Source organism: Ceratotherium simum, chromosome 2, assembly GCF_057802395.1.
Source record: "Ceratotherium simum simum isolate JZ-2026a chromosome 2, ASM5780239v1, whole genome shotgun sequence".
Lineage (NCBI taxonomy): Eukaryota > Metazoa > Chordata > Mammalia > Perissodactyla > Rhinocerotidae > Ceratotherium > Ceratotherium simum.
Genome location: NC_141901.1, coordinates 30,551,316 through 30,566,668, shown reverse-complemented (window position 1 = coordinate 30,566,668; position 15,353 = coordinate 30,551,316). Strand labels below are relative to the sequence as shown.

Genomic DNA, 15,353 nt, shown 5'->3' with positions numbered 1-15,353 from the left:
AAGACTACTGGGAGGCTATTGCAGGGAAATTAAGAGGACAGTGATGAGGAACTGAATGAGTTGGTTTCAGTGATGTGATGTCCCCACCAACTCATGTGGTATTCTCTTCCCACTGGGTCTTCTCCCTTTATCCAACAAATGTGGAGAAGAATAAAGGAACAATGTCACTTTCTGCCATCCCCAATATTGGCTTAAAATAAAATTGTTTCTGGTAATATTCTGTACCTGCCCATCTTTCCATACATTTTGGTGCTTATGAGTGGGGTTACACCTATAAAAGAAGTGTGATAATAGGTAGTCAGGTGCCCACTGTAGGTTAAATATGCCTTTGTGGGCTAACCTAGAAACCCATTAAAACATTATGTCATTTTTATAATTATAAAGTAAAATTAAAGAGCATGCCCTAAAAATTGAAAACAAAATCAAACAAATGTAAATGTATAACCAGTTGGTGGCATAAACTCAAAGAAGAAACTATTCCAGGTAACTTGACATCTCAGTAATTTGTGAACCCAGAATGGGATGTATCTTAAAGAATACAAAAAAAAAACCCCCCAAAACCCTTAAACTATTTTCGGCAATCATTTTGTTGGTAGAAATGTTGGTATTGCTATTCTGAGGCTTTTGGGTTCATATTGTGGGATTATGTCATATTCTATTTCTATCATTCCTGGTACTGAAAACCGGAACTCTTAGCATGGGATAAAAGAGACACAGATCAAAGAAATTAAATAAAAATTTTGTGGCCCTGAATTTAAGTGTGGAGTAACTGGTATAAATTCATGATGTATTTTATCTTAAAACCACAACAGCAGCAAAACACATTACCTATCTTAATCTACAAAAAAGGCCTGGAAACTTAGTAAGCCGTCTCAGTGAGCATCCTTAGTGCTCTGACTGCAGTCTCCAAATACCATTTTCCCAGTAAACAGAACCAGGCCTCCTTGGAGAAAGTGTTGCTTTCAGGTCAGGTAGGAAATATGAGATGGCCCTGGAACATCTTGTCATATCACTTAGCAAGGATGTTACCAATGACAACTAGGGTCATGTCAAATGGACCTGGGAGCCAACTTAAAGAGCCTCTCACTGGCTAAAAATGGGACAATTTGAGCATCTACAAGAAAAATAATATCAGTGAATTGAAGTGAATCATGTTTAAATCTATGAACTGCCAGCACACACACACACACACACATTGTTCACCATTAGAGGATACTAGTGAACAATTCATTATTTTGAAAACCAGACAATCAAGCATTTATTCTGCCTTTCCTAAAAAATTTACCACTCTGTAACCAAACAGTACATGGAGGGGAAGTTTCTATCTATAGTGGTATTTTACCTAATAAATGAAGAGATACTAGAATTGGCGTATCATCATTTTTCAATCCCTAATTAATTAATGGATCAAAAGCTGCTAACATTACAAAAAGAGACAATGAACAGTATGTAAAACAGGCATGCAGTCAGCAAAATCCAAACTGAGGGAAACTCTACAGGGTAAACAATGCAGTTTCTTCAACAAATAAATTGCAAGGGAAGAAATGAGAGAGAGATGGTCGGGAACTGAAACAGTGGCCTCCAAACCAGCAGCATTAGCATCACCTTGGAACTTAGAAGTGCAAATTCTCAAGCTCCCCACAGACTTAGAAACTGGGGTGGAGCCCAGCTGTGTTTTAACAAGACTTTTAGGTGATTATGATGCACTCTAGTTTGAGAACCACTACAACTGATCAGAAGAGATTTACAATGCTTATCAACCAACTGCAATATATGGTTGTCTTATTTGGCTCCTGATTAAAAAAAAAATGTAAAAAACTTTGACATTTATAGACAATTGATGATATCAAGGAATTGTCAATTTCTTTAGGTGTGTAAATGGTATTGAGATTATATATATGTTTGAAAGCCCTGAAATATTTACAGATAAAAGATATGATGCCCAGAATTTGCTTCAAAGTAATATAGGAGGGATAGAAGCAGGCAGGGGTAGTCATAAGATTGGCCAGGAGCTGATAATTGTTGAAGCTGAATAATGGGTATCTGGATGTTCTTTATACTATACTTTTTAAAACTACCATTTATTTTTGAGATTTTTTTCCATTCTAAAAAGTTTAAAAACTCAAATAAAGAAGTAAACTAAAACAAAATAAAGGATTGCAACTTAAGCAGAATTAATCCAGAAAAGGAGAAAGTATATGGTACTTTTACTTACATTGAAGGGCAGTATTGAAATACACAAAATAAGTAAGTATATTGAGAAAATCCTCCTACATACTAGTATGTGGCAAAATGAACTTGATTGGGATGTGAGAGAATTCTGGATGTTCATCAAGGGTCACTGTAAGTCCCTGACCCCACTGAAAAGGATGACTTACACGGGAGACGAGGGACCTCAGTGTGGTCAAGGGCATATGAGTACCCACCCACATCTGCTTTCCAGTTTCCAAACTGGTTTAGATTTTGGAATGCTATCTGTTAATAAATTCAAGTTTACATGCATTTTTAACAAGTTTACTACTTTAGCATATTATGAGTGCCACCTGAGTAGCCTAATGCAGATATTAATAATGCTTGCTTTTTTTTTTTTAAACTAGAAAGGGGACAATCTATCTTTTACATAGGCAAAGTAGCCAAATCACGTGTTTTGAGAGATGTTCAGACACTTCTCTGGCTTGAAATGTCACCTCCAATGATTCAGTGATGGTCTGGATGTAGGGTGTCGTCCAAATAAATTGTCTTGAAAACTTTTCAGGGCAAGTAAATAAAAAAAAACCAAAAGTAACTGTGAGGCTGCATAGCCCTTAACATCTCCTTGAATTTACATTCTTGTGATGTGATAGCTTTATTTATTCTGTAATACATCCTTGCTATTGTGCCCTTTTAGGAATAGGGTGAATAGATGTTCTCTCTCCTCCTTCCTTCTCCCTTTTTACTCCTCCCTCTTATTCACCTTCTTCCATTGAAACACACCTTATGAAGATCTAGTCTAAAAAAAATCTGATTAGAAAGCACTAGCTTCAAAACCTAAGGGGGGGCCAGCCCCATGGCTTGGCGGTTGGGTACGTGCTCTGCTGCTCCACTTGGGTTCGGATCCCGGGCTCGCACCAATGCACCGCTTCCCCGGCCATGCTGAGGCTGCGTCCCACATACAGCAACTAGAAGGATGTGCAACTATGACATACAACTATCTACTGGGGCTTTGGGGAACAAAAAGGAGGAGGATCAGCAATAGATGTTAGCTCAGGGCTGGTCTTCCTCGGCAAAAAGAGGAGGATTAGCATGGACGTTAGCTCAGGGCTGATCTTCCTCACAAAAAAAAAAAACCTAAGGGGCTGGGTGGTAGGATGGACCATAAATCCTCACTTTACAAAGGTAATGACAGAATTTTGAGTGTGGTTCCTTCTCTTTTTATGCTTTATTTTAGCTATTCCAACATTTCTGTCATCATTGTTACCATGATTGTCATTTTCCTCATTAACATCTTTAATTATCATTTTGCCTGGAATAGTCAATGACATGGAGAAAAGACCATTAGAAATCATCACCATCCATGATCAGGCATCCTTTCTGATAAAAGTACCCTTGAAATAGGGATTTCTGTTCCATTTCATCTGTTTTTATTGAGCTTTGCTGTGTTCCCACCCATGTGACTGTTTTGAGGAAACAAGAACAAAAACTAAGACCAAGCCCCAACTTTAGAGTTCACATACTCGAGCTGAGGAGATAAGGGAAGGTGATGGGAAGAGAATCACCACATACCTATGGGGAGGCTGTAATATGACATAGCATTTGAGAGCCTGGATTACGTGACTTTAGACTGCTTGGGTTCAAATCCTGACTTTGCCACTCACTAGCTAAGTGATGTTGAACAAGTTACTTAACCTCTCTTGCCTCAGTTTCTTCATCTTTTAAATGAGGGTAAGAACAGTAATTACCTTATGGAGTTGTCTTAAGATAATTCTTAAACTAGAGAATCCATAAAACACTTAAATTTATCCATATATTTTATCAATTTCTGTGTTGACCACTCTTTCTTATATCCCCTTGGAATTCATTTTTGTCTCTGACATATATCCTTTAATAATTCAATTACCTTGGATTTTGTAGCTCTGAAAATACTGCCCCCAGTTTTGCCCCAATCGTATACTTTACCTGTGCATAAAATTCTAGGTTGATAATTATTTTCCTCAGCTTTGAAGATATTATCCATCCCGCTGTCTTCTGGACTTTATGCCACTGAGAAGTTTGCTGTCAGTTTAACTGGCTTATTCTGCAAATAATGTGTCTTTTCTCACTGGTAGAATACACGCACCTAAGACTACTGATAAATATCTATATTTATTATGAGAGTTACCACTCCAAGTACACAGGATTTCCAATTCCATGGACGAGGGGGGAAGATCATGGTATAGGTATCCTCTCATCCTTTACAAAGGGGCATGGCAGGGACTGAAGGCCATTGTGATTAAAAGGAAGCTCCACAAGATTAATCATATATAACTCTAACCTTGCCTTCAGGGGAGAACTAAGAGTGCCTTTGCAAGAATCCAAAAGATTGTCCTAAGGTATGAAGGGAACTGCTGGAAGACCCTCATTTTTATACTCCACTGAGTTACTACTTTCCTTTTCTCTCACACTTTCCAATTCCTATAACAGAACAACTCTGTATTTTGAGTATATGAGGCAAATATGATAAAACAGTACATTAAAAACTTTTATTTTAGCTCTTCCTGGCCAATGTTTACCCTTATGTTCATATTACTAAAAGCATGTATCTAGAAATACAGCAAAACAAAACAGATCTCTCCTTGTAGATGAAATAGCTAAAATGTTGGCCTCTTTATTGATCTCAGGTCATATATTTGGCTTGAAGAAAAACACACAACAAATAGTTCCAATTAATAGTTACAGAAACTAAATTTTTCTTCCAGATCTCTAAATACTCATGGAGAACCACTTCCATGGTACATGGCACACAGCACAGACTTGAGAGGCGGTCCCACAGAAAATATTCATGTAAGCGAAACAAGAAAGATGCTATTTGTTTCTCATTACATAAATATCAACTGAACTTATCTAATCAAGACACTTATTTTAAAAAAATTAATCTGTGATCCAAAGCACTATCATGTTTGTTGGGTGCCATCCTTATGTGAATCACATCCAAAAAGTCTAGAGATAACTCAAAACTAGAAAGTCACCCATGTGCTAAGGCTGCCTATGGCTCTTGCTACAAAGTAATTGCCAGTCTGATTTGAATGGCTAAAAAGAATGACAGGAATTATGGGTTTCTTCTTGATTTCAAGAGAACTTTCCAGAAGGAGGTGGAGGACCAAGAAATCCACCTGCCTGCTTGGTGGCTGCTCGCGAAGGGGCAAGGCCAAGAATCTTCTGGATGTTCTGTGAAAGAAAACACAATAAGAGTTGGGTTTTAACATGAGATATAGGGAAGAATGTTTTACCTTAATCTCATATGAAGAAAAGCCATACAAATTAAAAGCATCATTATGACCAAAATAGGATGATTACTACTAGGTTATTTTTTAAAAGGCCTACAACATTACAAAGATCACAGAGCAGTAAAAGCCCTCTTACCTGATGGGACATTGGTCTATTAACCAAAGAAGCTGATTTTTTTAAGTGGAGAATCATAATAAGTAGGTAACCTTTTGGGGCCACCACTTGTCAGGCCATGCTGTGGCGGTGTCCCACATAAAGTAGAGGAAGATGGGCATGGATGTTAGCTCAGGGCCAGTCATCCTGAGCAAAAAGAGGAGGATTGGCATGGATGTTAGCTCAGGGCTGATCTTCCTAACCAAAAAAAAAAAAAAAAAAAAAAGAGGTAACCTTTTATTTTAATACAAAGCATATAAAGTACATTCAGTAGCTATTTCTTGTAGCAAGGCCTTTTCTTTGAGTATGGTACCATAATTTAGTCATTATGGTACCATCTGAGGCTGCAACTGAAATATTCAGTTTCAATGTCTTCAAAGTGGTGAGAGAACAACTTAGGCTCCTGCAAAGCAATCTGAGTCCAGAATCCTCCTAGATTTTTAACACCTCTCCTCGTCTTTTTCAGTTGTCTCACTTATATCTAATTCAGTAGTTTTTTTTTTTTTTTTAGAAACTCACCTTTATTAAACTAGTTTTCATAATACAACTATTTTTATACTCAGATTTCATCAGTTACTATAAATTAAATTAAATTACATAAATACAACAACAAGTAGAACTAGCATAAACAGTTTGGAGATAAACACAATCGGCTCTTGGAAGGCAATGACTCAACTGGCGGGAGCAGACAGGTGTAGGCATACTAAAGAGCAGTCGTGAGGGGACAGTGTGATGTGGGGATTAATCGGTATGCTTTAAAGAGGGAAGGGAAAGGGTTTATGAATGTGGAGAGGTTACGTAAAGGTCAGTTGTTAAGATTTTGTCCAGCATTTAGAAGAAGGAAAAACCTTAAAGATCATCTAACTATTCTTGTTCAATTACTTCACTTTATATTTGAGGAATTCCAATTAAAATTCAGAAAAGTATGACGGCGTGTCCAAAATCAAAAAGTTAAATGAAGAGCAGAGTTAGAATTAAAACCCATGTGTTTTGATTCTTGATCTAATGGGTTCTCTTACACTGTACTTCCTATGTTAAAGCTCTGGTCTTCAGAACAAACTCCCCCCATGGTAGGCAGCTTAGCATGTATGCATCCATTCATTCAACAGTTATTGAGTACCTATTGTATATAAGGCACTATGAAAATACTCATATTCAGGCTTCTCTGAAGTATACACTGCCCCGATCCTTCATCATTAAGAATGATGACTGCCACAGATGTGAGTGTTTATATTTCTGAGATAACACTCTGTCAGAATATAACAGAACATTTAAATATGAAGACACAACTATAAGAACTCATTTAACTTATATTTACCATAAAATACTTTATTTATTTACATTTGTTTATTAATTCATTCACTTACAAAACTATAGCTCAAGCTTTACTTTAGAAAGAAATCTGAAAACAAGTAGACAAATCAATCATTAGTAGATCAGGCTACCTCTCCTTAGTAAAGCTGAAGAATGTATTACTTTTATAATAAAAGTAGCTCCTTCTTGCCCACCTCTAAAAATCCACTGCACAAAGCAAGAAGACGACCAAATAATATAATGTCACTAATTTCCAATTTCTTTTATATAATCAGTAAGTATTTCCCGACCACCTACAATGGTATCCAGCATTAAGCAAGGCATATGGGAAACTGCTTTAAAGATAAAATTTTAAATAATAAGACATTACAGAATTAGCTGCTGATAAATACATTTGTCTAGTTAACAAATACAATAATACAGTCTAGACAAAATATACAAGGGATCCTTGCTCCGTTATTTTGTAGAGACAGGGGTCAATTAAGTGAGCCCTTATCATTTTAGATAAAGACCAGTGTAAAAACTTCTGATGCCATTTAAATTACAGGTTTACTGTGACTTTAAAAAGACATCTGAAAAAAATAGGAACTGTTTTGAAGGGCAGACTGTTGACAGTCTCATTTATGAATTAAAAACATATAAACGACTACTGAACACAAGCCACTGCTCTAGATGGGAAACAGCTCTAACAGCAACAACCACACCAGCAACACAAATGTTAAAACGGAGGCACTTTAGTAGCCAAGGCCGAAGTCCATGGAAATCCAGGCAACTCTACACTTTGTTCTCCTTGTCACAGGCTCCTTTTGGGAACATTAAATTAAGTTTAACAAAGTTATATTACTCAAGTATTTCTATTTTAATAAAAATATTCTGCATTTACTGCATGCAATCTTATCCTTTAGTGAAATTCTAAACAATCTGTTTAAATTTCTGTAGTCTCACAAATGAACCCAGGTCTTATGACGGTTTTTCTTAGATAAAATTTCCCCTGCTTCCCTGTCAGTGAAGTCTTTTCCTCTAAAACACATGGAGGAACTAACTGATGGTCTCAAGATGCAAAAGACCTAGGTAAAGGACTAGCGGTCACTATTCTGTCCACAGTAGTAATAACATCCTACATTTCTATGCACTTTAAACTTTGCAAATAGTTCTAAGGATCAGATATCTCCTTAGTTATCCTCGCTTTTCAGATGAGAAAGTTGAGGCAGAGAGAGATTACAAGTCAGGACGTGAACTGACATATAACTCAAAGTACAGTTTTCCTCTATTAAACCACATCTCTCTAACAGATCTTTATCTCAGGAGTAAAAAATTGTGTAGCAGGCCTGGCCTATAAAAAAGACGACTGTGTAAGCACACCACAGAAAAATAGATAAGTTATATTGCTAAGTGAATAAATACATATAAATCAAAACCCACAGAAGGTACAACCCAAAGAGTGAACCTTGGGGCACAGTGGTTAAGTCTGCATGCTCCACTTCTGCAGCCCGGGGTTTGCAGGTTCAGACCCTGCGCGTGGACCTATACACTTATAAAGCCATGCGGTGGCAGGCGTCCCACTTATAAAGTAGAGGAAGATAGGCACGGATGTTAGCCCAGGGCCCATCTTCTTCAGCAAAAAGAGGAGGATTGGTGACAGATGTTAGCTCAGGGCTAATCTTCACCGCAAAAAAAAAAAAAAAAAAAAAAAAGAGTGAACCCTAATGTAAATTATGGACTTTTGATGATAATGATGTTGTCAGTGTAGGTCCACTGATTGTAACAAATGTACCACTCTGGTGCAGGGTGTTGATAGATGGGGAGGCTGTGCATATGTGGGGCATAGGAGGTAGGCGGAGGATAGGGGATATGTGGGAAATCTCTGTACCTTCCATTCAATTTTGCTGTGAACCTAAAACTACTCTAAACAATAAAGTTGACAAAAAATACATATAAAGGCTGTAAGAATATATGGAAAAATAATGTTGTATTAATGATAGTTGTATACTCTTTTCTCATTCACTGCCTCCAACTTTTTGAAATATTGCTAAACAGGATAATTTAAAGACAAATATTTTCGTCAGTGGTACCTCAAAGTGCTAGGTATTGTTCTAGCACTTTACATATATATTCTCATTAAATCCTCACAACAACAATGAAGCAGGCTTATTATTATTCTTATATGCAGATAAGGAAAAGGAGATCCAACTGTCAGGCTTAATTCAACAAATACTTGCTGAGCATCACACTGTGTAGCAAGTACTTTTATATAATATATTATCTCCTTTCTAGCTTTCAATAACCTCATCCATTAAACTTGAACTGGCTGCTTTCCTATACTCTCTTAATTCTCCTCCAATTTTTGAGGTCTACTTAATTAGCAAGATTTAGTTTAGAAATGCAGGCATACCTTGTTTTATTGTGCATTGCTTTATTGCTTGTCACAGATACTGTGTTTTTGACAAGACCCTCCACCAGCAAAAAGACTATGACTCACTGAAGGCTTGGATGATGGTTAGCATTTTTTAGCAATAAAGTATTTTTTAATTAAGGTATGTACATTGTATTTTTAGACATCATGCTCTTGCACACTTAGACTACAGTATAGTGTAAACATAACTTTTATATGCACTGGGAAACCAAAAAATTTGTGTGACTTGCTTTAATGCAATATTTGCTTTATTGTGGTGGTCTGGAACTAAACCCACAATATCTCCAAGGTATGCCTGTATGTATTTTGCTGAAAGACAGGAGTTTTAATATATTATAAAAATGATATGGAAGAACAAAATATAAATGCAAAATATAATAAGATGTGGTAAGGTTTTGGAAAAATATAAAACAATTATTTTGAATTTCTGTTCAGTCCTATGTAATGGGGTAAAAACTGAAGAGTGTATGTCAGAAGGGAAAAACAAAGGAAAAACATTTTCCCATAATCATGCCTTCTATTGGCAGGAAACCCAAAAAAATACAACTACAGGATTTGCGTTCCTTCCTCTTTGGGAAGGATAAGAACCGGTGATCAAGAAAAGGAAGTTGTTGGTTGCTAACCAGATATTTTGGGAAGACCCAGGTCACTGGTAATAAACACATTCTGCTAAATTTTATCCCTTAGTCATTTAGCTAAAATAACTCAGCCATGGCAATCAGTTCACTCTTTGTTAGTTTCTCTGGCATCTGGCAGCCAGCCTTCGCTTCCAACTGATTACAACTTCTCGTCAAGTTCTCATAACATAATCTTTACTATATCCATAAAGCTATGTGTAAAATCCAAACACCTCAGATGGCCCCATCCAACAGTCCCAGGGTTTTCACATTACATCTGAATAGGCTGTTTGGGAGAATGATGTAGATATTAAATATTTACCGAAAAAAATGACAGTACAAGACTGGTGGAGCTGAAATATTACTGGATTAGCAATCAGAAGATTTGAGTTCCAGTACTGGCAAAGTAGGCAAAGGGACAATAGGCAATGTCCTTTCACTTTACCAAATCTCAATTTACTTACACTTGAAAGAAGGGGGCTCATTAGATCAATTGTTTTCAGACTCTTTAAGCCACAGAATCCTTTCTTGAAATAAAATCCCTGGGCCAGCCCCGTGGCTTAGCGGTTAAGCGCATGCGCTCCGCTACTGGCAGCTCGGGTTCAGATCCCGGGCGCGCACCAACGCACCGCTTCTCCGGCCACTCTGAGGCCGCGTCCCACATACAGCAACTAGAAGGATGTGCAACTATGACATACAGCTATCTACTGGGGCTTTGGGGAAAAAAAAAAAAAGAGGAGGATTGGCAATAGATGTTAGCTCAGAGCCAGTCTTCCTCAGCAAAAAAAAAAGGAGGAGGATTAGCATGGATGTTAGCTCAGGGCTGATCTTCCTCACAAAACAAAAACAAACAAACAAAAAACAACAAAATCTCATGTGAAAACCCAATACAGAAAACAGATAAAATAGGGTTGGGGACCTGACGCCCCCTGCCGGGGGGGCCGTGCTTCAAGCTTTCCCACCAAACACCTTCAAGGAGCCACAAGTCCCCTCCAACATTTTAGAATGTGTCTATGTTGTAACAAATTATATTGCAGACTCCAACACATATCTCCAAAGTGGAAATCAAGGATTAGCACATCAAATTCGTACCAGAGAACCCATACAAGGCATATCAAAATACTTTGCCCTCAGAAAGCCAAAAGTGTGAAAGAAAATAAAATCTACCTATTTTTATCACTGTCCTGAGCACATATACAGGTGAAGGAGACAATGACAAATTCTCACTGATACTTTTTCAGATTATAGTCATACATACATTAAGTTATACATTAAGATGTAGGTGATGAAAGAATAAAAAGATAAGAAACTCTTTCTTCCACTTTTCCTCAGAACCACTAATCCTTTTTGCTGTCAAAGAAAAGAGAATTCTGTTCATAGCTTTTACAGTCATATAAATTTATAAGAATAAACCATTTTCCCCTTAGATTTAGAGCACTTTATACAGAGGAGACCATCATTTACTCAATCTACCAACTGACTCATAATAAGGGAAAAAAAAAAGCAAAAACCTTAATTTTAGGAGTTCAGGAAATTTCCTTTTATTCTTGAATTCCATCACTACCCTGGACTAATTTAACACCTCTGATGGAAGCTGGCAGACCTGCCATTTCCGCTGCTACAAATTCACACAAAGCAAACAGTTGTGATGTGAAGGTCAAGGCAACTAATCATTTATCACTAAACATTAAGGAAGTAAACAAAAGGAGAAAGATAAAAATGAGAAAAGGTAATTAGATTTATTTTCAGTTGATATGACCTATCACCATGTGTCAATCTGTGAAAAGAAACTTTGTCCTAAATTGGGCTGGGAAACAAATATTAGTTTTAAAAATACTCCAAAGTGGCGGGGGAGGTTAACAGATTTTTTAAAAAGCGTCACCTTAAGAACAACTGCTAACATTCTATATCATTGTCATCTGATAATCATAACATGATGAGGTTGTGCACTAAACCCCATTTCACATCTGTGAAAACTGAGACTCAGAGAGGTTATATGACTTTCCCAAGGACACTCAGCCAGTAAGTGGCAACAAGATTCAAACTTCAATGTTTTACCTCCTAATACTATATTTCTTCAACCTTACAATGCATTCTACCTCTCTCCCCAGCATTTAAAGTTTCTGAAGGAGGAATGTGTCTTCAAATCTATTATATGATCAGTATAGCATTATTTCTGCTTTTCCTTGAAAACTCTTAAGTCAATGGTGAATCATATAATCAATAACATCCCAGAATGGGAAAAAATATGTAATAGATGAAAACCAGACTCACAAATACTTATATGAACTAGTAATATGTCATAAAACTGCCTTCGTTTAGGTTTAAGTTTAATTTTTGTTCGCTCTGCTTCTACTCTGAATGATCAGTATAATAGAAATAATTTTAAATGTACTTCTACACCTTCATATTTAATAACGATTTTTTTAAGTGAAGCTATAGGTGGGGAAATTAACTTTTTTATTTAAAAAGAAACATAAGTTTCATGAGGGCAAAAACCATTAGATGTCAGTTTTGTTTACAACTGTATATGAGCACACAGCACAGAGCCTGATACAGATACGTGCTCAATTTTGTTGAAGGAATAAATGAACAGATGAGTCTACCAAGGAATTATTAATAATGTGATAATCAGTTCTCTTAAGGAGGGGGGAAAAATGCCTGAAACAGATAGATACCCTTAACTCAATCTAATATTAAACGTCCACCATAATAAGGGGGCATTATTGTCATGAAGTGACAGAGCTAGCTGGTTTAATTACACCATCACTCACATTTAGTAAAGGAAGTGGATTCTGGTAAATACTATTGAGATGTTATTAACACTTACATATGTACATGTAGTCATGCTCTTTCACAAATAAAAGACTTTAAAAACATAAACTCAGGAAACCAAGTGATAAAATACCTAATCACTTCACAGCAATTAAACTGGTGAGACTTTAAAGACACTAATAACAGAGATGTTTCTCATTCTCCTAGATGCTATCTTCTAATTTACTATAAGAAGACTTCCTCATTAAAGCAAACAAGGCCACCCTCATTGCTGGAGGTAACTTGCGTAAAATGTACATTGTTTTTACACGTCTAGCATGAACACTAAACCTCAGTGAATGAAATTATGGTTTTCAATCACTGAAACAAAAACATGAGAAATTACTTGTATCCTTTAAAAAATGATCCCAAGCTTGGGGCTGGCCCCGTGGCACAGCGGTTAAGTGCGCGCACTCCACTGCTGGCAGCCCGGGTTTGGATCCTAGGCGCACATCGACGCACCACTTGTCAAGCCATGCTGCGGTGGCGATCCACATAAAGTGGAAGAAGATGGGCATGGATGTTAGCTCAGAGCCAGTCTTCCCCAGCAAAAAGAGGAGGATTGGCATGGATGTTAGCTCAGGGCTGATCTTCCTCACACACACAAAAAATAAATGATCTCAAGCTGGTAGTGAATTGAAGCCTTAAGATTAACAGTAGCAGGTAAAATGGTGGAGTCACTGTGGAAAATGGTGTAGTGACTCCTCAAAAAATTAAACATAAAATTACCATATGATCCAGCAATACCATTTCTGGGCATATAACCCAAAAAAGTGAAAACGGGAACTCGAACACATATTTATACACTCATCTTCATAGCAGCAATATTCCTAATAGCCAAAAGGTGGAGGCAACCCAAGTGTCCATCAATGGATGAATGGATAAAAAAATGTGGTATATACCTACATTGAAATATTATTCCGTCTTAAAAAAGGAAGGAAATTCTGACACATGCTACAACATGGATGAACCTTGAAGACATTATGCTAAGTAAAATGTGCCAGTCACAAAAGGACAAATATTGTATGATTCTTCTTATATGAAGTCAAATTCACAAATATGAGTAGTCAAATTCACAGATACAGAAAGTAGAATGGTTGTCAGGGACTGAGGTGAGGGGAAAATAGAGAATTAGTATTTACTAGGTACAGATTTTCAGTTTGGGAAGATAAAAAAGTTCTAGAGATGAACAGTGGTGATAGATGCACAACAATGTGAATGCACTTAATGTCACAGAACTGTACTGTTAAAAATGGTTAAAATAATAAATTTTATGTTATGCCTATTTTACCATAATAAACAAAAAAGATTAATAGCACTGGAATTACCAAATACAGGAAACCAGAAAGTAGCTTTTGGGCATAAGAGAGGATTGGCTTGAGAATTCCTGAGGAAAACTGTTACAATGGGCAGTGGCACTCCAAGTTTAAACCCTTGAGACTGTCTAGGTATAACATATATGTTCTGACCCACTCCTCCATATTCTTTTACTCCAGGCGTTCAGATCACATTGCTTAGCCCACTCTATGACACCAGCACATGCCAAAAGACCTGACTATCTAAACAAGGTGTGAGGAAAGGAAGAATGCCCCCAGTCAAACCCTTGTCACTGCAATCTGACCAGACTTTCAAATTTCAAAGACGAATTTAGGTAGGCACTCCAGAGAAAATATTAATACTAGGCTACTGACAGGGTTTCATCGTATTCAAACACACACCAGACTCAAGAACAATCATTCAGCTCATTGCATTCTTTCAACTCTCTGGCTTCTTAGTCTTTGAAAAAAGGGGCAGGCAACCTGTGATCTTAAATGAATCCATGTTTTCCTGTTTTCTCTCCTAAAACATCACATAATAGTTGGCAAAGTAGAGGAGGGTAAAGAAAGAGTAAATAAGGTACACCAGCATAAACTCCAAGTGAATTGACCTATGGTTTAAATGTAAAGAATGAAACCACAAAAGTATTAGAAGAAAACAAGGATGAATTTCTTTATAACTTGGGAGTGGAGAAGACATATCTAACCATAACTCAAAATCAAAAAGCCATAAAAGACTGATAAATTTGAGGGGAAAAAACCCCCTAGTAAACAAATAAAATTTTGCATGGAAAAAACCATTGTAAGTAAATCTGAAACACAAATGACAAGTTGGAAAAATTATTTGCAACTTACAGCACACAGAGAGGGGCTAATCTCCCTAAATAGGGCTAAAAAATAAGAAAAGGACTAACAACTCAATAAAGAAATAGGCAAAAGCATATACAGTCTCTCATTTAACAATGAAAGAAAAAATATATAAATAGCTCTTAGACAAATAGAGATGCTCAATCCAAATGCAAATTAAAACTACAATGAGATAGCAATTCCTACTTATCAGATTGATAAACACCCAAAAGATTGACAATTTCCACTGGTGAGGCTAGGGTAAACATGTACTTGCATACATTGGTCTTAGGAGGAAAAAATGGTATAACCCCAATTTGCCAAGTTTATAAGTTTATATTTCGGTATCTACTACTTGTTTAACACGTGCTTTCCAGGCGCATACTACGTACATACAAAGGTACTTTAAAGTATATA

General features: G+C 36.8%; 1 protein-coding gene across 1 annotated transcript in view; it reads right to left on the bottom strand.

Annotated features, from left to right (window-relative positions):
- Window positions 1-4,823: 4,823 nt before the first annotated feature.
- The window catches only part of TMCO1 (transmembrane and coiled-coil domains 1), a 58,845-nt gene continuing 48,315 nt past the window's right edge, over window positions 4,824-15,353 (bottom strand). Inside the window, exon 7 of the mRNA XM_004424850.3 lies at window positions 4,824-5,403. Within this exon, the coding sequence (XP_004424907.1) occupies window positions 5,305-5,403 (99 nt within the window). The 3' untranslated portion in view covers window positions 4,824-5,304. The remainder of the gene's footprint in view (window positions 5,404-15,353) is intronic.